Here is a 23,016-nt window from a genome sequence, read left to right as displayed (position 1 = left end):
CTGTCACTGATCGGCCTTCCTTCACACTCACACACACACACACACACACACACACACGCACGCACGCACACACACTCTCTCCTCACACAAAATGCCATCTGCCAAATGTTCTTTTCCCTGCTTGCTCCTCGCCACAGCAGCACTACACACCATCACAGCACCTCAGGGCACCACCAACCTTATAGTGGGCGGCGTGTGCTGAGGAAATCCTTGTATATCACATTTGTCCCAGCGAGAGTCAATGTTAGGTTAGGAGGAGCGGCACGTATCCTTCCTCTCCCATGTTATTCTATCACTGGCTGTATGGGGAGTGGAGGAGGTGTAGTAGTAGGGAGTAGACAGAAGTTGCCATGTACCGCATTCTCACTAATTTTCAGGATCATTGTAAGTTCTCTAATGCGATCCCGTAATTTGTAATAGGTGGGTTTTAATATTGCATTATAGTTTCATGTTCATTCATAGGCGTGTTACTGTGTTCTATCATATCCTTGTTCTCTTTTTTTTTTTTAAATATTTGGTGAAGAACTGGAGGAGAGGGAGATGGGGAGGAGGAGGGAGACCGCACGATAGTTGCCAAGTTCACCTTACGGCGCAGAATAATTCCGCTCAAAGTCCTCCGTGCCTGAGTCTCTTACTACATTTTTATATTCATTCAATTTTCACTAATTTTCGCACCATTGCAGATTCTCTATCGGCGACTCCTCGTAGCTAGTATTAGATGGTTTTAACACCCCATCGGTTTCATGTTCATTCATACGCGTTACTGCACCTTATTACATCGCTGTTCTCTGTAATATTTCGTGTATGGCTACTTGCCCTTGATATAGCAATGTATTGATGTGTGGGAGGTGATGGCTAGTAATCATCTAGTAAAACATCATAACTACAAGCTGAGTTATGAGTACAAGTCCTTTCAATATTGCAAGTTAATGCTGCATTCTCTCAAACTTTTTTTCATCTCCACTATTTAGTTGAATCTCAACTTTAGTTGGTGATGAGTTTTCAAAGGTGTTTTCATGACTCGAGTGATAGCTTTACAGCAATTTAACATCATAAGTGTTAGAAACACACATGAAGATCCGACTAATCATCTCTATGGTCTTTGAAAATAATCCCTGTAAACTAGAGCGTTTATAAATATGGGGCCTGCCATAGGTGCCAGCAACTCATCATCAATATTTCACCGTTTTGTATTTTTTTCCATGAACTTCGTACCAAGCCACCGTACAGTGCAACACCATTTGAGGGACTGCCAGTGACTCACCCCATCCACGTGGTTCCAAGAGACTGTAACCTCAGGAATTTATAAAAATAAAGCTAAATGTTGAGTGAGTTAATAAATGTCAAGTGAATTCCCAAATGATGAGGGAATTTTGTCATTTACTCCGTTAACTCGGAGGAGTTAAGACTGAAAATATGAGGAGTGTGTTCTCATAGACATTGGTCGGCACGCCTTATCTCTGCTGTACTTTTAACATGCGAAGTTATCGAGGGCATTCAAGGGTGTTCTTATGATTCTACTGATAATTCACCAACGATACGACGTCGATAAAAAGGAAAAAAAATCGTGAAAACCCGAATTTTTGTGCCCTTTGAAATAGTCCTAGTAGTGGAAGCCCAAAGCAAGCCTGCATGGCAATTATAAATCTAATATCGTGCGTTCATTTCATGCTGGCAGATCCCCAAAATGTGAGTGTAGCCTTCATGCCTGGAGACTGACTCACCAAAGCCACCAAACTGTAAACATCTCAGAATAAGAGGAAATAAGAAAAAAAAAAAAAAAAAAAAACCTACTGTAGCGGACCCAGGAAATAACTGAGTTCTTCCCCTTCACGATACAGTTCCATCTCGTTTCCTCGGTGAGTTTCTCTGAGGTTACTTGAGTCTTATGAAAATTATACAGGCAAGTATTATCTAAGTTTATGCATTGATAAGATTTCGCTGGCGGAAAAGTGCATATTATACGGAACTAAAAATAGATCAGCATAAATATTCTAGCTACTTCTGCTGCTGTTGCTACTATTACGTTAATAATAATACCACCACTACTACCAACAACAACATTCCACTCCTTACCCTCAATGTTCTTATGAATGAATTACATAACATTGCCATTCTCTCCCTCTCTCTTTCTCTCACAGCATGCCAGCAGAGCTTTGTGTGTGACTAGAAACACATAAAGACCTTGGCATACGTTCGAATAGTCTGTTATATGCACCGTGAAAGGTCAGTCGATGTGTACAATGCATGATAAACAGTGGATCAAGGCCAGGGAGATTGAGGAAGGACTGATAGAAGGAAGAAAAACAGTAGGCTATGTGTGGAGGAAGGAAGGAATGAAGGAAGGAAGGCGAGAAGGGAGAACGGTAGGCGGTGGATGGAGAAAGAAAAAGAGGGAGGAGAGAAGGGAAACAATTTGGATGTGTGGACGAAAAGAAAGAAGGGAGAAAGAGCAGTAGACTGTGGATGGAGAAAGTAAGGAAGGAGGGATGGTAGAAGGGGGGGCGGTAAAGATGGACAGAGGAGAGGGAGTTGGGTGGAGGACAGGAAGGAAAGGGAACAGTAGGGGTGAATGCAGCTCACACAATGCCTCACCGTGTCAACAACTCAAGCCTTGAGGACAATGGATACTTTTTGACTAGACTGTTTACCCGGATGTCACAAGTTGGCCCTGCGTCTGTCCCTGTCCTGAGAATTTAAGAGCTCTTCTCCTCATGCAAGGCCGCTGTACTACCACACCGCCACACTGCACAACCACCACCACCACCAAGCATCATACATCACCATACTAATAAACTTTTATAATTTCCCTCACAAATAACAACAGTCATAGCGTCTTCTTTTACACTGTATCCAATATTATAATCCGTGTAGTGTAGTTAAACCAAAAAGCTTAGTTGGTGTTGGAAATTCCCATTGTATCTGCATTCTCAACGAGTAAAAGTTAGGATACAATAGGTTATGATTCAGTAACTAAACGTAACTTAAGTAAACCTAATCCAACAGTCTTTCCCTTCCCTTCCTCCCCAACCCGTAAAACAAAAAGAGATGAGGTGGCTGATCTTCACAACAATAACGATGATCAGCACATGGCAGTGAGATGAAGGAATGAGAGGAGCGGGGTGCAAAGAGTATGTTAGCTCGGGTGGGGCTGAGTCACCTCCCTAACCTTGACTCCTCGCCAGCCTACATGGGAAGCTTCGCCACATTGGCAAGGGACGGCGCGAGGGACGCCAACACTAGGAATGCCAAAAACGGGAAGGAATTGACCACCACTGCCAACCTTCCTCACTTACGCGGCAAAAAACTCGTGATGGGCTAGACAAGGGCTGGGTGGCTGCGTTGGCATAATATTGCACTACAACCTGCTAAGAGTTGTCCATTAAGGCGCCGAAATGATGGGAATGTGGCCCAGGGAATGTGTAGATAGGGTGGCCCAGGGAATGTGTAGATAAGGGAAGCGAGTGTATCAGAGTGAAGAGGTTGCAAGTCAAATATGTATAAAGAGCAAAATCGTGTAACAAAATTAATATTGGAGAAGTTACACAGACACACACACACACACACACTCTCTCTCCTCTCTCTCTCTCTCGTCTCTCCTCTCTCTCTCGTCTCTCTCTCTCTCTCTCTCTCTCAACGCACTGAATGGACTGCAGCACCCCAAGAGTCACGTTCCTGTCCCTAGTATGATATCGGGCTGATCCCCTCGCATGGCTGCCACTCACGTCACCCAGACAGGGGTACAGACGCACTCCTTCCACCGTCCAGTCAATCCCTATTTCTCGGTGTTCAGCATTTGAGTCCCATTCCGCCGCGCTTCGCTGTTACCGTAATCTGACACGGGAGCAGATGTATAGTGGATGTATTGAGCACATCCCCTCAAACTGAGATAGCATTCATTCAGTCTCAGGATGTTTCGTGCACACAGTTCGAGTTTAGTGCGTCTCTCTCTCTCTCTCTCTCTCTGCATCACAATCCGAGGGCGTTGGGGTCAAAAGAAATAAAAGATGCGTATTTTGAAACTATTTTTCCCTCATCAGGTCTAATTTCAAAGGCCACAATTGTCTGGTCGGGTTTTCATGTGGTGCTTTTCCCAAACCAATGTTACTGTATCACTGTTAAACTACCATTTGAGTCAGGAACGCCCCACTGATAACCATTCATCATCGATAAAGTCAGTTAAAAGCAATCGAGGTAAGTCATCGAAACATTTGAGGGTACGCTACAAGGAGGTAAAGCTGAGGACAGTGAAAGTGTTGAGTGAGGGAGAAGAATAAGACATGGACAGGAACAAGACAGACTAGAATAAGAACACTCATACTGGTACACCCATTCATTCCCGACATTCCCTCTCGCCCCGCCACGTCCGCGCTGGCATCTGACTCATGCCTTGAACTACATAATTACTCCGAACATTTTTGTCACTGGTAAAACTTAATCAGACTTACCAGGAAGACTTGTAAACTAATACTGAAACACTTAGGGATGATCTCAAGTCTCTACTACCTCTAGCGACCCTTATAGAAGTCATTCGGGGTTTTCAAGTGCTTTCATCATTTTGATAGTTTTAACAACTATTTATCAGTAGTGGAGAAAAAAAAAAAAAAACTCATGAGAACTTGAGTAACCACCTCTATGATCTGAAAAATGAGTCCTAATGAGAGAAAAGAGCACTTCAAAATAGACCCAATTATTCAAACCGGGAGTTATATTTTTGTAGTCACTTGATACTGAGGCGGATGGTACAGTATATTATAATGATACCTTATTTATTTACGTGTCCTCTCCTCGCCGTCCAGCGTCCTCAGCGTCCTCAGTGTCCTAAAAATGAGGGGTAAATGTGAGGAGAAGGCCAGAGGCATCTTGAATTCTAGGTCTTGGTCTGGGTCCTCCTGAAGGTTTGCGATCAGATGGTGACAGGAAACCTGAATAAATGAATAAATGAATAAAATGACTAAAATGTATGTGACAGCTGTCTATGATATATATATATATATATATATATATATATATATATATATTATATATATATATATATATATATATATATATATATATATATATATATATATATATATATATATATATATATATATATATATATATATATATCCTTGAAAAACACAGGTTTTCAAGGATGCTTTTTACGATTGTAGTGACAGACCAACAACATTTCTACATTATTGACAGGAGAAAAAAACGTTTTTAAAATGCTCTACTTGAAGTGATACGAGTTTTCAAGGGTGTTTTTACGGCTCTAATAACAGATTAACAACATTACATTCCTAACAGGGGAAACCCCCTTGAAAACCCGGCTAATCATCTCTGTGGCCTTGGAAAACAGTCATGGCGAAGGAGAGCAAGAGAGGGACAGAGTGCAAAGCGTTTCAGAATAGGAGCATTTTAGCTGACCATATACTGGTTGATGCGTTTGCTGGTAGGTGACACGATCCAGCAATGACGTTTGTGTTCATATGGCTTTTTTCACCTCTATCTGAGCAGTGTTTGGAGTGTGGCAGACCCTTGTGGGTATAATATAGCTGATAAGGTTATCCTGTGTCTGTTACGGTATGGTCTGGTGAGATCATAGTGTTTTAAGCAGCAGTAGACATCGTGATGGCAACCAGGAACGAAGTGACAAAGACAGAGACGCACGTACACTAGCGGCGCACAATCTTGCTCGACATGCCCGTGAAGCTACGTATAACCCTCGCACAAGCACCACAACAATCGCTGTAATTGCACTCTCACATACAGATCACTGTATCCCCCCCACTACTCATACAAGGATGGACGTTCCCCCCACCGTAGAGTCGCGGTGGAATCTCCACTGTGCTCGAGACGTCCAGGCCGACGCACAGATAAACACACTCAATTTGTTACCTGAGAGTTGTTACCGTAGACTTTTATCGTGGTCGGCTTCGTGGGGCAGGCCCACCTTCACTCGGGCCGCCGCGCTCACATACATAGAGCGGGGCCGTTGTCCCAGCTCCTGATGCGTCCCGCCGCCACTGTGCCGCGGCTGCTCGTCGTCCGCCGCTCGTCGTCCGTCGTCTCCGCAGCATCCAATTCCCGTCAGTATTTGACTGTAAGCGCCATACGACGCTTATTAATGTATTGTACTGGAGGTGACTGAAACGAGCTGTGCAGTACTCGCTCTTTGTATTCAGAAGCGGTCAAACCTACGAATGAACATATTATCACCAATACCGAGAGTAACTCAAAGGAGTATATCATAGGACACACAGGTATTGCAGTACATCATTGTCGTGACACTTCACATCGTTAATTCCGTACAATATAAATCAATACAGAGTTACCTACACTTTAGCGGGTTCAGTCGGTTCTACAGATGAACACCACCAGCACAAACACAGCAAGTCGCCCTCTCGTCTGCGTGATCTGATGTACGTCATTATGTTACGTTAAGTGGACTTATAACACATATCTCTAAATCCTCACCATTTAAGTATCTAATCATTATAAGTAATCACATTAATTAAATTAATCATCAGCAAATAGAAATTCAAACTGCACACCTTCCTTCATGTCATCAACCCCACTAATGATGAAACATTAGTCTGTGTCACTTCTTATTTCTTGCAATAAATTATATAAAGTCATATTTCAAACATTAATTTATACAGTATCACCAGCCTATACACATTTTTGTACTGAAAACTTTCCATCTTTTTTCCTTCAAGAATTTCACTCCACAGGTGTTTCTAAACAATACAGAAATATCTTAAAACTTACTATCACTGAAATTCTCTCTCTCTCTTAAACATGCACACAGTGAGCTACTAATCCCAGTCTGATGTCTGACCCTGGAACACATGCACACACACAAAATGCCATCTACATACTCTTTTCCCAGACAAAGTCATCAGTAAAAAACACAGCAGAAAGCCACATGGAAGCAATGCCTAACTGTGGCTATAAAAGTATATTCTTGATCAACAGTTGGCTTAGCTGCCACACTCGCTTTCAGTCTTTAGATGCTTTGTTCATAATTCTGAAGTCAAAATCTGGTTGGTATCTATTGGCTGTCACGTTTTATGAGACTTGGCAGACCAGGACCCACATTCGGAATCACTTTGCTCTCCCACCATGGCTACTTTCAGAGGCCACAGAGATGATTAGCCAGATTCTCAAGTATGTTTCTCTTCTAAATAATGTAGAAATGTAATAAATTTATCACTATAACTGTAAAAACTGTGCAACTTCAAGCAAAGCCTTTTGAATGTCATGGAGATGCAGCACAGAAGTGTTTCAAAATATGGTTCCATAAGACTCGGTGATGTCTTTCAAAATTGTACCCTTAAACTTGCACCACAGCAGTTTTAAGATTGACGGCAGCAAACGCAGCAGTAGGGAATACTTAAAGTTACTTGATTTCTGATTATGTCTTTACTAACAACAATAACATAGAAAGGTAGACTCATATACAGAACAACTCTCCTCTCCCTGTCTCCCTCCCCTAAAAGTAACAATAGCACAGAGGAGCCTCATGACCCCACCTGCCGAGGTCACAAGGCCAGTGCTTTCATGAGGTCACTGAAGTCACTCTCTGCTACTTTCTTGAGGTCATTCTTCCTCTCCTTCATCAGCTTTTTTCTCTTCTTTTTATCCAAGCTTGCCTTTTCTTTCACCTGTGTCTCCATCTCTATCTGGGTCTGTTTCTCCTCACTTGGGATGGAAAAGTAACAGGTTATAGGTAAAATATCATCTCAATTTTCATAAGATCAGAAAGAGAGAGAGAGAGAGAGAGAGAGAGAGAGAGAGAGAGAGAGAGAGAGAGAGAGAGAGAGAGAGAGAGAGAGAGAGAGAGAGAGAGAGAGAGAGAGAGAGAGAGAGAGAGAGAGAGAGAGAGAGAGAGAAACTCATGATGCATAATAAAAGTTAATAAGTGAAATAAGATAAAATGCAAGGAAAACGGTACCTGCTAATGATGTATAACATGAAGAAAACTCAGATTAGGTATAGTACAAATTAAAAATGGACTTGAGAAAGGGAGAGAGAAAAGGAGAGTGGTACTAAGTTTGTACGTAAATCCATTACAGTGAATCCCTCTTAAGAACAACACGCCCCCCCCCCCTCACCTGGTCACAGCCTCGGGAATCACCATCTTGCAGAACTCAGTGGTGAGAGCAGCAAAGGAATCCAGGTGGTAGACATGAGCCTCACTCAGCACCTGCAGCACACACCATTCATTACAACCTGTCACTTCATTCATTGCTGGGAGTCATAATGGTGTGGCACAGCAAACATTCTCATCATTAAGATATAAATAATTTTTTTTGAGTTACAATGAATTATAATCAGTCACCACGAATTACCGTCATCATTACTACGAGTTACATTAATGGTTGCAGAATGATAGTGTCCGACTTAATTCGTATCTGATTTAGAGGAAGGTTTTACTGTATCATTAATTATCATGGACTACATCATTAATAATTACAAGTAGTCACATCAACATCTACCACAAGTCACATCATTAATCATTAAGGCAGAGTCAAGGGAACATACACCATTTTCACTGCAACACCAAATGATCTTGTAACAACACAAAAACACTAAAGTAATCCCTCTCTGTCTCTTCCTCTCACCTGCTGAAGAAAAGCTGTTGACTTCTGCACCTGGACTCCATGAGCTGGCGTGCCCACCTGCCCCACCTTCTCTTCAGGCGTGAGGATGGTGCGGCTCTTGGCTATGAGGGCAGCAAATGGGGTGGGAGCAACGCCAGCCTCAGAGTGGTGGACTAACTGCTTCACTCGCCCGGCTATTTTGTCGTTGGCTGATTCAATGTCGGCCACCACCTCCACTGCCTGCAGGGTCTGGTAGAATAAAGTCATGTTTACCTACTTGTTTACTTCACTTGAATTTTTACAGGATTGAATTAAATTTGTAATATTCAGTCTTTTAATAGTAAATCATATTTTCTGTGGTGTCCAGCCTTGGAGTGTAGGTGTGTGGCTAGCTATGCTATGTCTAAGTTCCTGGAGTGTAATAGGGTGGTCCACAAGACTATTCCTTTCTGTCATTGGTTGATGGGACTGATAATACAAAACGAGTGTGTGGTGCTTTGTCTGGGTCACCATGTGTGGGATTGCCAGCCTGGTATTTAAATAAATATATATTTTTCTATAAAGTGTTTCTGTATAATGTTTGCTCATACTATTTTCTAGGGTAATGCAATCCACTGCCCTGTTGTTATACTTTAGGACAACTACATTTTCAAATCTTTTTATTTTCCCTTCTCTTATGTTGTGGTGGGTGGTGGCAGAGTGGGAACAGTTTTAGTGGAAGCAGAAAGTTGTTCAAGGTGTGATGATTAAGTGAAAGAAATGTGCAGGTTTTTGTGGTTGTAGTAAATGGTGGTCTACAAGAACAGGAGTGGGGAGAGACTGGTTTAATGAGAAAGTGCAGTGGAAGGAAAATGCTAAGGATGTGATGATTGTGAGTGATAAAAATGTTTTTATCAGGATGTGCACAGCAGTTGATACAAAAGGAGTGGCAATGAGATGTTGGAATCACAAAATTAAATAAAGTTCTCCCACACTGAAATATGGACACATGGAAGAACATAAGTGGTGGGAGAGGCAAGAAGTGCACATCAACTAAAAGAAAAACAAAGGACAAACACACAAACACACACCTGGTCCTCAGTGATATACATGAGGGAGCTCTTCTCATTCCACACAGCACAGGAGTCTGAGGCTTTGATGCGGGGCACGAAGACAGCTGATGTGGGGCGGGACTTACAAATGCACTGCTGATAAGCTACCAGTTCACTGCTCTGTGGCTCAAACACATACACTATGGGAGAAACAGGAAAGACATGAGGTGTGTGTGTGTGTGTGTGTGTGTGTGTGTGTGTGTGTGTGTGTGTGTGTGTGTGTGTGTGTGTGTGTGTGTGTGTGTGTGTGTGTGTGTGTGTGTGTGTGTGTGTGTAATAATAATAATAATAATAATAATAATAATAATAATAATAATAATAATAATAATAATAATAATAATAATAATAATGTGTGTGTGTGTGTGTGTGTGTTATTCAGACAGGACTCAGTGACATTGCTTCTCAGAGCAACTGTAACTTATCATCCTGACAGCCTCACCTGAACCTTCCTCGGAGAACACAGCCATGTAGGAGGACAAAGGGTCAATGGCCATGCAGGAGGTCGTCACACTGACCCTCCACACTAATGTACAGGTGAAGAGATCCCATGCACACACCCAGTGGTGAGTGCGTGTCACCACCACCGACCAACAGCCCTCACTGTTTCCAAACTCCACCTGTCTGTGTGGTATGATGAGAGAGACTTAATTATGTAGTAAGGGAGGCTATTAGTGGTGTAGTGATGGATGAATTATACTATTTCACATGATCTGGCAGTAAGTGTTCACAACATGCAGCAGCCTTGTCATCACAGCATCTGATTCATAGAAGGACTCCACTAAGTGGATGGCAGCCAGGAAGAGGGGAAGGAACTGCATCAGAATGAGATGCCAAAGCTGTTGTCACCATGAGCACTGGTATTGCCAAGGTTGATGAAAAATGGTACTGATGATGTGATGGTGGTGGATCACACAGTGAGGTGCAAAGAACAAAGCTCATTTATGGATGGTTAAATTATCAATTATCAAGGAAATAAAGTTTACACAACTAGAGATGAATTAATCAATGGAAAAATCAACGATCACTAAAGAAATAAAGTGTATGAATCTGACGAGACTACCGTGGTGGAGGATAATTTTCACTTTTCTGGTAAGCACTTCACCAAGGCAGATGAACTACTCTATGAATAAGTAGTCAAAGATATTCCTTCCCAAAAGAGGGAATGACAGTTCACAGACAATGTTTACTTACTAGAGGATGTGCACTCACTGTAATGGCTCAGCAAGGTATGGCTGAGAGAGGGTGCCCTTGAGCTGACATGACTGAGGGATCCAGAGGGTGAGGGATGTTATCAAACCCAGCTGCCAGGAGGGAGCCGTCAGGAGAGATCCTGATGGTGGTGGCTGGCAGATGGCGGTAGAACCCAACACCAGTGCTCATCCACACACTCTTGGTGCCTGAGGCCAGAACATGGGTGATAAAAGGTCCTTGGAATGCAGACCACTGGGTGGCTCAATCCTAAGCAAGGCTGACGGTGACACTAAATTAATGTATGGTTGTTTAGAATAACAAAAGTGAGGAGCATTTACTCTGCCAACACTCTGTTCATTGTCTGATTAAATAAATAAATAAATGAGAAAGTAAAAGTCTGAGTTTGAACAAAACAAGCAGAGTGAAAAAAGATGATGCATCAGAATCAAGCCTTACCATAGATATCTGACGAATCTTTCTCCTCCCAGATCTTGAACTTGCCATCTCCACCGCATGACACAAACAGCGGAGCAAGTTGTCCCGGTGCTGGGGTGGGCTGGAAGGTGATGGCACTGATTCGCTTCTGGTGGGGTAGGTCCACTGAGGTGTTCAGGTACCAGCTGGGAAGACAAAGCAGTCAGGTCACCAAAAACATCTGGGGGAGGTTCCACTAAAGGCCTGTGTTAGACATGATCTACATTTGACTTATAATGAAAATAATGGCAATAAATGACTATGGTTCTGACCTGGCTGAGACAAGCCCCCTAAAAATTCTTATGAAACATTTTCAAAGTACCTACAACACTAAAATATACACAACTGATGGAAACTCACAATTGTTTTCATCTCATATCTTCCCCAGTCATCTGGGTGCAAAGCTATGAGCTTCACCCCTAAATGTAAGTGATAAACAATAGTTTTCTAATGTTGTGAGCAGGACACCCTCAATGCTGCAAGTTGTGAGAGAACTGCACAGTTGCCAAGTATGAAAGCACATTTATCAGTCTCTCAACTGGCATCACTGTGGGTGGCTGGGGTGATGGCAGCCCAATCCCTCCTACCCCTGGCCAATTAATGAAATAGTCAATGTGGGTAGTGGTGGTGGTGGTAGTGGCCCACTCCCTCCCCATGAAGTCAGTTGCTGAACTAGCACCACTGTGGGTGCCAGGGATGGCAGTGGCGGCACTTGCCCACTCACAGCATCCCTCCTCCTATGTTAACATTACCCAATCCTGCATTACAGGCCTTCTCTGGCTCATTGTGGGCCATCCCCTTATTAAGGTCTTGAGACCCCTGCAGTATTACTTGGGAGAAAACTGACTCCCTGCATTGGATGTGATTTGCATTAGTATACTGAGCACTAGCAGTGGCCTGGGTGTAATAGGTAATGCAGACTAGTATCTGTATTTCTTACATCCTGACAGTGAAAGTTAAAACCCTCAGTGACTGTAGTGTGAATACAGGTTACTGTTTACTATAAAGAGAGCCCATGACAGTTAGGGGGATAGTTACTCACCTCTGGTCCTCCTCCTTGAAGTGCCAGAACTTGAGACGTATTTCAACAGACACCTCGAGGTCTTGCCTGAACTCTGCCGTGGCCAGCCTTAGCCCGTCTTTGGATATGGCCACGTGCTCCACCTCCGTGTTCTGGATCTGCTTGTGTCGCTCCTGACTGTAGTAGTTGCTCATTGTTATGTCCAGCTGCAAAAAAAAAAAAAAAAAAAAAAAGCCATGGAGTGAGACTGGAGGTGGAGTTTGTGTTGTTTCCTCAGGAGAGAAGGATAAAGATTGATGTGAAGTGCAAGAAAGTCACTTTGTATTATGTTATTGTTTTCATGTTCATGGCTGTATGTGATTGATTCTGCTTTACTATGCATGTTTTTTTTATTAGCATTATAGTTAGGTTACATATTCAAACCAAGTGTAACCTAATCTAACTTTATCATCACTCTAAAGTAACTTGGTGAGCTGATCTCCAAGCAATCCAAAACAAGAAACAGCCAATCAATAAAAACATTTACACATGACACCCTCAAAGATGTTAGTTCCTGGGATGGGAGAACCTAACATGTTACCTCATTCATTCACTCCCCTGAGCCTGGATGTAGAAAATACAAGGAAAGTATGCATGGAAGTGACAGACAGCTCACTTGGCATCCACACAACAAGTAAACAGTGGCAGGAGTTAGCAAACATATATGTAGGAGTGTTAACTTAACATAACCAGTAGGAAACATAGGTAGTGTAGGGGTGGTAACTTAACATAACCAGTAGGATACACAGGTAGTAGCTGCAAAACAAATGTGTAATAGCAGAAATGACAGCAAAGTTACTGTTAGCTTGAGCATTGTGGCCCTGAGGCTTACATGGTGGAGCTGGCGGCTGTGGTGTGGGTCATAGAACTGCACATGACCTGTCCTGCCATTGAGGATGAGGGAGCGAGTGAGAGGGTCATAGGTGAGGCCGGCTGGGAAGGAATCCCCACTGTCTGTGTTCATGGAGAGACCCTGGATGATGCCTTGTCTCTTAAAGTCCTTTGCAGAGATGACAGACAGAGCTGTGCAGGGAGGTGGAATATGAAAAATAATATGCCTGTGAGATATGATCTTTAATAAACCTGATTCATATCCTTTTAAAATGTAGATGTCATTGTACGAATATAAAAGATTTCCTGATCTCCTTGCTCTGTCCCTTTTTGTTGCCTTATACAACATGCTGGGCAATATAATGTGTGGTACTAATTTTTTAAACCTGACCATGAAGTGTGCTACTAGGGTTCTAATCGCAGGGGCCTGAGATAATTGTACAAGGATCTGGTGATGTCAGAATCCAAAGCAAGGAAGAGAGCATGTACAATTTCACTGGTAACTTAAGAAAACACACAGACATACACATACAAGGGAAGACAATAATAAGCAGTTTCCTAAATACAGCAGTAGATCTGTGGAATGCATTACAAGAGTACAAGATACGTTAGAATTTTAGCTTGACTCATTCCTATAAAAGTACAAAGGGATAAACACCATTGTCCAGGTGAGCTGTGATGACAAGGTTATTCTTTCGGTCGGTGGCAATGAACTTGATGGGCAGGCCGAGGCGTGGCAGGAAGTATCGCTTCTGGGAGATGAGATGCCACTTGACCAGGACGTTTTCTGACCCACCGCTGTACAGTTCACTACCTGAAAGGAATTATTGTTATGAATCCTTTCACTGCTACACAGTTTTTACAATATCACTTGCAATCTTTTACACTTATTTTTGTATTCCAGTCTTTTAAATAATTTTATAGTCAAAATATTAATGTTCTATTCTCTCTTTATGGTATCCATGCAAAAAAATTTTTCAGTGCCTTGAATGCTAACAAAAAATAACTAGTAAAAGGGTTGATGTCACTATTCTGCTCAATGTTATAGGGAGTGGATGCCAAATTCACAGCATTGTTACTATTATCTCTGTTATTTCATCACCACACAAATGTCCTTCAGCACGTAGATGCTCACCCAAAGCAGAAAAGGTCAGGTCAGCAATGGGCATCTCGTGCCAGTGCAGCTCCATGCGGATGGGCTGAGTGCTGGTGAATTTGTACCAGAGGACAATGCGGCCACTCACATCCCCGGAGGCTAAGACGTCCTGACTCGGGTGGGAGGCGAGGCAGGTCAGGGGCCGCTCCCCAACCATGTGTCTGAGAGGACAGTACATGTGTTAAACTGCTAGCAAGAAGCCACACCACCATCATTGCTACTTTTTACAGCACAATCATGTTTCTACACTCTTTGGTACTCTTACTAAAACAAAGGAGTTTCTCAACAGCTTACCTAATGCGCTCTCTTTTCTTCCTTGACTTAGTGCTTGCTGTGAGGATGATGAGCCCCTTGCAGGAGATGAAGGCAATGTGCTCTGTGACAGACACCACCACCTGTCCAGGAAAGGGAAAATTCAGTAAGCATTCATGGTGACAAGAGGATAATGCCACTCCACCCACTTCTGCTATTGAAGAGTCTCTCTCTCTCTCTCTCTCTCTCTCTCTCCCTTGTCCTCTTTACCCTGCACCACTAACTTAATTTTTAAGCAGCATGATTCCCCACTTCACTGTGCATCTTCACTCGATCACACATACACCATTCACTGTGCTTGCCTTGTTCACTCCCAGCTCTACATCTTTGGCCAAGAAGGTTGGTGGTTTGCTGGAGTATGGCACAGCAAAGCACAGCAGGTGGCCAATCTTGCAACCCTTATTTTGCACCAGCAAGAGCAGCTGCCGGTCTTTCCCGAACAGGGTGAAGGACACCACCCTGGCCTGCCGGTGTGATGATGTTCCAAGGTTGAATTTCTGGGGTGATGGAAAAAGCAAGTGTGAGTCAGTGAAACCCTGAGTTTGAATACTTGCTTCTGTAAGTTAATAAAAGGATGATGAAATTCTCAAAGTGTAGCTTGTAAAATCATAGTTCAGGCTTTTACAAATATTCTCAAGCTCATATATTTGCACTGAATTATGACATGCAACAGGCCATGAGTGTATAAATCTACAATCTAATTGCTGTTCAAAAGCCTGTTGCCCATATTTCAGCACAAGAGATATGCTGACCCTACTTAATGTACTTTACTTCAATGAAAAAAGCTAAGTATGTAAAAGGAAATTTTTAACAGAATGAAAAGTATTTTCTTACATTCATTATACAAATGAAATTATTCTGGATGGTACTGCCACACACTCCCAGACAATAACTCAATATATACACTTCCTCTAGTGCATGTCATTATCTATTTATGTATATCACTAAGGAACATATTCTGAAACCATTTTGCATCTCACCTCCAATACTTTCAAGAGACTCTAGTTAAAATTACACGAGTTTTAAGAGCACTTTTAATGTTCTAGTGACAGATTGACAAGATTTCTACACTATTAACAGAAGAAGCAGGCTTGAGAACCCCAATAAACACCTCTGTGGGTTTTGGAAAATAGTCATGGTGAGAGAGCAAAGCATTTCTGAATACAGATCCAAGACTCATATTTACAAGACCTGGCAGCTTCATGTCCACACCATGAAGCCTCCCTCACACCAGCACCACCATCAGGAAGAACAAGCAACAACTCACCTGTGCCTCTTCTGACTGGATGGACCAGAAGCACACTGTCCCCTCCTCATCACATGACACAAACTCATCTTTCTTAGCCGATGCCCTCTGGACTCCCACCACCTGAGGGCAGACACACATCAAGCTTAGCATCCTACTTCCATACACAGCCACACTACTCTCAGGTGGACATATATCAAGCAATGTTTATGGTAGGATATTTAAATGAAGTGAATAGATGCATGTCTGAATAATGTGGGTGAGAGAGAGAGAGAGAGAGAGAGAGAGAGAGAGAGAGAGAGAGAGAGAGAGAGAGAGAGAGAGAGAGAGAGAGAGAGAGAGAGAGAGAGAGAGAGAGAGAGAGAGAGAGAGAGAGAGAGAGAGAGAGAGAGAGAGAGAGAGAATCGGTGTTTCCTTTCAATTTTTTTAGACAGTGTAATGTGTTATGCTTACATTACTTTGTAAAATATTATTTGCAAAAATAAAAATAAAATACCATCTGCATTCACCACTTCGGCCAGCACACACGTGTTTATATCAAGGAATGAAAATAACTATACTTGCTCATTAACGAATAAAATGTAAATATGATAAAATTAATAGTACCTGAAAACTGTATAATGCAGGATAGAAACCCATAGCTATATTGTAAAAATATATAAAACATACCATTTCTTACTCATATTTACATCATCATCACAGGAAATATAGGCAGTGTCAACACTGGTTTGGAGTTCAGCACGATGTGACACATGTCCCTGTGATGGGCCACAGCACGAGACTCACCTTGTAGTCATGGTGGAAGTGTTCCTGCAGAAGCTTTCCACTGGCAGTGCTGAAGACCTTGATGGAACGCCCCGAGGCTGTGGCTACGAACCTGCGGAGGCAGAGCACATCACCACCACACCCACCACTTGAGTAAACAGCATGATGTGCTCAGAAACATTGATCTAAAGATTACTTCCAGATACTGGAGAGACAACAGGCCAAGTTAGGTGGTACATTTGCAGTGCAGGACTGACTCCTCTACTCCATAGTGAGGGATGAAAGTGAGTGGTCTATAACAGCAGTACATATTTCTGTATCTGTCATCTGTGGTGATGAAAATGCTTTCTGGTTATTTGTGGCATGTTTTGTTACTCATTTTTATAGTCGACTGTCAGTTTCTGACGAGGGTAAGTTTGGGATTAAAAAAATAAAATTACTGATTTGCATCAGAAACAGTGAGTAGGTTCACTCAAAACTCACCAAAATCTACCCTGATTATAAAGGTTTGTAAGTCATTGTGAGACAGGTGTTTTCCTTAATTTTTACCAGCTTTTGCTTGGTATTAATTGCTCTGTAACCGTAGACCACCTATGAGTGATTATATCACCCTGTGGGTGATATAATCAGCCTAGCAGCATGATTTTAGTCCAAATGTACCAAAACCTTTCAGTACCAGGGAGGACCACTCCTATGCATCACCTAACTCGGGCACAACATTGTGATAGGTTGTATATCACTGGTGGAGAGAGTTGTATTGTCTCAGTCAAGTATGTGAAGAAGGGTGTTGATGGCACTGCAGTTACCACGAGCCAAGGGAGAGGAGGTGCATGAAGAGTTTGAAGCAGGTACGAAATATTGATCAGAATATTAAGAAATATTTATCAGAGTACAGACAGACGGAACTCAATAATAACACCGAGCCTGACCAGGTGTTGGAGGGGGTAGCGGCAGTGAAGCACAGTCTTGGCGGGGCAGGTACTACACGTCTCACCAGGCCCGCAATCTTACCTGGAGCTGGCGGACACCGCGGGCTTGTAGTGCACGATGGGACCCCAGTCTTTCTGCACCGCCTGTATGGCCAGGCAATGGTCCAGGGCATCCTCCCGCGTGTCCTTGCCCATGGTGCACGTGTGTGGTGTTTACTTAACTAGATCAGGGTTGCAGCGCGGCGGGGCTGGCTGGCCTCCACTGCCTTATAATGCTGCCCAATGATAATTTCATGAGAATAATAATAATTTATACTTCAAATTAAAACATATTACATAGATAGAAGTAGATTTTCGTGAATGTTTTTCATAAAAAGTGAAAATAATTACAACATGAATGAGTGTTGCCAAATACCGCTATCCACCTGAGATAGCGTTGCTAGACGTCGATAATTATTGTACAAGTACAATAATTTTTGCCCGTGTACGACGTATAATGGGACTCATACGATAATACGATAATTTGGGAATTCGTACGATATTTTTATGAAACTACAGGTGAACTACAGGTGTGTGTGTGTGTAATAATAATAATAATAATAATAAACGATTTATTATTTAGGCAGTTAACAAACTGAAAATGTACGCGCGCGCGCGCGTACATTTTCAACACACACACACACACACACACACACACACACACACACACACACACACACTGCATAAGCATATGTACAACGAAAGACAAGGCAACACACACACACACACACACACACTGCATAAGCATCTGTACAACGAAAGACAAGGCAACACACACACACACACACACACACTGCATAAGCATCTGTACAACGAAAGACAAGGCAACACACACACACACACACACACACACACACACACACACACACACATGCACTGCATAAGCATCTGTACAACGTAAGACAAGGCAACACACACACACACACACACACACCTTGAAATACCTTGAAAAAAAACACTCAATATTTACTGGGAGGGACTGGAAGGGAGTTAGGGAAGGTACCACTCTGATAACGTCACGGCTGTGGGGGCTTGTGACGTCACGGCTGGGGGTTGATGACGTCACAGCGAGCGTTATTTACGTACGTACGTATTTCATTTTGAAAATGACCCCTCTAAAAAACGCAGCTAGACAGGAATGCTCTATAAATTCAAACTTGCCACACAGTTTAACTAATGCCACAAATAACGACACATTTCAAAAAGCAGTAGTATTAAAGATATTTAAAAAGAAGTATCTGGAAACTGTTGGAACCTTCACCCCATTTAAAATCGTTCAAATGTCCACCCATTCTGGCTTAAACATAACGGAAAACACTTTAAAAAATCTGAACTATTTTCTAAAACCATTTAAAGTGAGCTACAAGCACAAATAAAAAATCTACCGAAAAAAAATTCAATATTATTGGAAGTTGAACACGAATAAAAACAAGTGTACGGTGCACACATTTCACTGAGCGGGACGGCAACACACTTAAAAAAACACCAACTATTTTTTAAAACTAGTAAGAACCTAGTACAGGCTGAAATGAAAAATTTAGTTTTGGGACCGTAAAATAATACGCCGAAAACGGCCCTCTTATTTACACAAAAACAACGCCAAAATCACCACTTTTCACGCAACACACGCGCTCAAATAACTTAAAAAACAACGAAATATTTTTACAAACCATAAAATCTTAGCTACAAGCCGAAATAAAATACTTAAGAAATAGAAAAATAATATTGGAACCGGAGGGGGCTGGGGAGCCTTATCCAAGATGGCGGTGGTGGGGGCCAGTGGAGGGGACGACCAACCCTTCTCACTCATTTAAACCCTCGCAAAACTTAAACTAACTAATGGCAGGTATATCTAACGAGCGGATATTAAAGCCTGGTCATGTGGCTCCGCTTTGCGACAGTATTGGTTTAAAACACTCACATATAAGATAGATAATGGCTGATAAATAGAGACGACCCAGATTGTTTACATTTTCATTAAGTTAAATTTTACGGTTTTTAGCAACGAGACGAGGCTGACACAGGGATATATTGTGCTGGAGGTTAGGTGAGATGCGTTAAAATGAGTTAAAACCGTGGATTGTTCAGTTATTCATTAAAAAGTTACGTTAAGTTACCTAAATTTATTCTAACACTTCCTGACCTTACCTTCCCTGTGGTGGTGATGGTGGAGGCCTTCCTGCCTCCTCTTCACTATGGCTGGCTGTTTAGCACCTTCTCACAGCCAAACTTTTCTTTATTTTGCTTGTTTTCACCCACTGCTGCCTTCGGGTGTCCACTGCTAGAGCTCACGCCTTACTCATTACCAACTAAAGAAGGTTTAACTCATGGGTAAGCCTTGGCAGCCACTGTGTAGGCGTGGTTACACACACACACACAAAGTAAATAAATAAATAAATAAACACACATTCTGTCAGGCTGGGAGTTGAAACAGACGTGTACTAACACCACCCATAGACGCGACACACTGACTGGCTAACTAGTCAGGCAGAAGTCTTCTCTCTCTCTCTCTCTCTCTCTCTCTCTCTCTCCAGCGTTGCCAGATTGTTTTGGTCATATCATCGTACTACACAGGTTGAAATTATTGTGCTTCTGGTAAAATTATCGTACATATGTAATTATTCCAAATATTATGCAAAACTGCCATTTTCCAAATAGAGCAGAATTTAGGTTATATATATATATATATATATATATATATATATATATATATATATATATATATATATATATATATATATATATATATATATATATATATATATATATATATATATAGAGAGAGAGAGAGAGAGAGAGAGAGAGAGAGAGAGAGAGAGAGAGAGAGAGAGAGAGAGAGAGAGAGAGAGAGAGAGAAACGTGAATGAAAAGCTTCCAGAAAATAACAACTGGATTATTATGGCTAGGGAGAAGGAACACACACACCGCATAGTTTAGTGGTTAGCACACTCGGCTCACAACCAAGAAGGCCCTGATTCGAATCCCGGGCGCAGCGAGGCAAATGGGCGAGCCTCAATGTGTAGTCCCTGTTCACCTAGCAGCGAGTAGGTACGGGATGTAACTCGAGGCGTTATAACCTCGCTGTCCCGGTGTGTGGTGTGTCAGTGGTCTCAGTCCTACCCTAAGATCGGTCACTATGAGCTCTGAGCTCTTTCCGTAGGGGAACGGCTGGCTGGGTAACCAGCAGAAGACCGTAGATGAATCACACACACACACACACACATACACACACAAGGAGGTCAACGAAGGTGAAAGAAGAAAGTGAAGATGATACTGATGCTTGAAAGCGAACGGCGGGAGGAGAAAGAAATAAAAGAAAAATAATAAGCACATAACCTCTTAATGACACAATTATATGTTGGTGTCCCAGCCCAGGATGACAATATAGCCCTCGGGCTACCCTCAGTTCTTTACTGAATAGCGTGAACTGAAATACAAGCACAGTGTCAAACTAAATCACCCTTTCAAATAAACAATAACGAATGAAAAATAGCTATGATAAAAGCTGATTTGACGAGTCACATCACAAGTCATTGAGCATTAAGAGCTAGAAATAATGAAAGCAAGTTATGGCATGACACTGGTTAACGAAAGTACACACCTTTTATTGAGGTAACTGGGTTTCAAATGGGAAAAAAAACCAAGCAGCAAAACAACCAAACACATGCTGGGACACAATGATTTCCTCAAACTAATAAAGCGATCACACCTAATTTATAATAACAAATATAAGATTTATCTGGACACACGCCAATGGATAAACGTAAGATATTACTGTCTTACTCAAACATATGGTTAAGTCACAAGTCACCGACTCAAATCGCCATCTAGGATAATTCGCTTCACTCTTCACCACTGTCAGACTGCTTTCCACACACTACATGTGCCGCCCGCTATGCTCCTCCCCCCTTCCCACACACACACACACACACATACACACACACACACACACCTTGGCTAGGTCTAGAACCTGCCTTCTATGGCCTGTGTAATTGACCAGCGATTGGTCGCTGAAGATGACGTCAATGGGATTACAGAGTTCTCGACCACTTATACTAATCACCAGATAAATAATTGATACAAACATCCCTTAATAGCATAATCTTTGATCCACACAAAATTACAAATGAATACATTATGTAATCCCTAATCCATACTCAATTCCTAATCTATACATAATTTCTAATCCATCCAAGTATAACATAATTCATTCTAAACAATGACGTAGTAATACTTAAAGTAAGTCGTTAAATTACATATAGTTATACCTTCACACAAACACACATGAATCCACTCGCACTGTGACCAGAGAGAGAGAGAGAGAGAGAGAGAGAGAGAGAGAGAGTATAAGACTGACGAGGACAGAGGGGCGGAAATGTCAAGTGCAGGTGAGAATGGACAGTTGCTTCACTTTATAGGTAAGAGGTTAGGTGAGGTGATTTGATGTAGAGTTTACGTCACGTCTGGCTGCCTCCCAACACAACCGCCTCTTACGCAATGCCTCCAGATGTAAATACTGATAAAATAATCCAGTGTTAAGCCACGGAGGCCAAATTAAAACCCTGAGGGGCCACAAGGGACCATAATTTATTCTGAAACACTTTTGCGCAGCACCTCCACTACTTTCAAAAGGCTGCAGTTGAAGCTAGACGGATTTTATTTATCTATTTATTTATTTATTTTATGCTTCTAGTGACAGGCTAACATTTCTACATTATTAATTGGAAAAACACTTTTAAGAACTCGGCTAATCATCTCTGTGGGATCTCTGTGGCCTTTGAAAACTGACGTAGTGAGACGGCTAAGCGTTTCTGAATACGGGCCAAGATAAGACCTTTCACACACACACACACACACACACACACCTACCTCATCACTCAAGGACGATAACAGGTCCCTTCTATCTGCTGCTCCCGTTCCAGGTCTCCGCAGCGGATCAGCTTTGTCTTTTCTCACTACATCTGTAATCCTTCTCATAGGTCTTCCTCTCTTTACCCCGTCGGGTAGATCCTTCTCCAGCAATTCCTCTCCCTACATACTCCTCGTCTATTAACTTGTCTCACTACCAGTTGGTGTAGAATAGTTACATACATAAACAGCTTAGTCAGATCTCAAGAACTGTTGCTGTTTGGTCTCTCTCTCTCTCTCTCTCTCCTTGGCATGCTCAAACTGCTCGCTCATCAATGAAGCCTCACTCGACCTGAGCGAAGCAACTCATCATGTTATTCTGCTGTGTGGCGGGCAAGGGTGTTACCATTGAGCCAGCTATTGTGGACCAAGATGAGTACCAATGTAAGTTTAGAATCGTGAAGCTGCTAAGACTAATCTGCA

The 23,016-nt window shown here is 42.2% G+C and overlaps 2 protein-coding genes across 5 annotated transcripts in view; both read right to left on the bottom strand.

Annotated features, from left to right (window-relative positions):
• Positions 1–335, bottom strand: part of LOC135111608 (E3 ubiquitin-protein ligase MIB2-like) — a 32,568-nt gene extending 32,233 nt beyond the window's left edge. Inside the window, exon 1 of the mRNA XM_064025101.1 lies at positions 179–335. The gene's annotated coding sequence lies outside the window, so the exon portion shown is untranslated. The remainder of the gene's footprint in view (positions 1–178) is intronic.
• Positions 336–7,395: 7,060 nt separating this feature from the next.
• LOC135111606 (WD repeat-containing protein 75-like) lies at positions 7,396–22,833 on the bottom strand. 4 transcript variants are annotated; one of them, XM_064025097.1, is made up of 18 exons: positions 22,555–22,833; positions 19,834–19,994; positions 17,647–17,921; positions 16,739–16,829; positions 15,974–16,075; positions 15,009–15,203; positions 14,689–14,789; positions 14,374–14,555; positions 13,897–14,052; positions 13,240–13,430; positions 12,390–12,574; positions 11,330–11,493; positions 10,892–11,079; positions 10,122–10,303; positions 9,662–9,822; positions 8,613–8,840; positions 8,103–8,194; positions 7,396–7,689 (listed from the first exon to the last, which is right to left on the bottom strand). In XM_064025097.1, the coding sequence occupies exons 3-13, from the start codon at positions 17,817–17,819 to the stop codon at positions 10,901–10,903; spliced, it is 1,719 nt and encodes a 572-aa protein (XP_063881167.1). In that variant the 5' UTR covers positions 17,820–17,921; positions 19,834–19,994; positions 22,555–22,833; the 3' UTR covers positions 7,396–7,689; positions 8,103–8,194; positions 8,613–8,840; positions 9,662–9,822; positions 10,122–10,303; positions 10,892–10,900. The 4 variants fall into 4 exon arrangements, with proteins under 4 accessions (XP_063881167.1, XP_063881169.1, XP_063881168.1 ...); XM_064025099.1 differs by having other exon boundaries at positions 17,729–17,921; positions 22,555–22,830; XM_064025098.1 differs by lacking the exon at positions 19,834–19,994.
• Between the last annotated feature and the right edge of the window lie 183 nt (positions 22,834–23,016).

This window comes from Scylla paramamosain, chromosome 22 (genome assembly GCF_035594125.1).
Source record: "Scylla paramamosain isolate STU-SP2022 chromosome 22, ASM3559412v1, whole genome shotgun sequence".
NCBI classification, from domain to species: Eukaryota; Metazoa; Arthropoda; class Malacostraca; order Decapoda; family Portunidae; genus Scylla; species Scylla paramamosain.
The sequence above is the reverse complement of the archived record's forward strand: the minus strand, read 5'-3'. Positions and strand labels throughout refer to the sequence as shown.

Excerpts from the sequence above, each read along its gene's own strand:
- LOC135111606 (XM_064025097.1), bottom strand. The coding sequence starts at position 17,819 with ATGCCCTGGACCATTGCCTGGCCATACAGGCGGTGCAGAAAGACTGGG. Across the intron at positions 16,076-16,738 it reads ACTTCCACCATGACTACAAG|GTGGTGGGAGTCCAGAGGGC; the intron begins GTGAGTCTCGTG and ends GTCTGCCCTCAG. Across the intron at positions 14,790-15,008 it reads TAGAGCTGGGAGTGAACAAG|GTGGTGGTGTCTGTCACAGA; the intron begins GCAAGCACAGTG and ends TTTCCTGGACAG.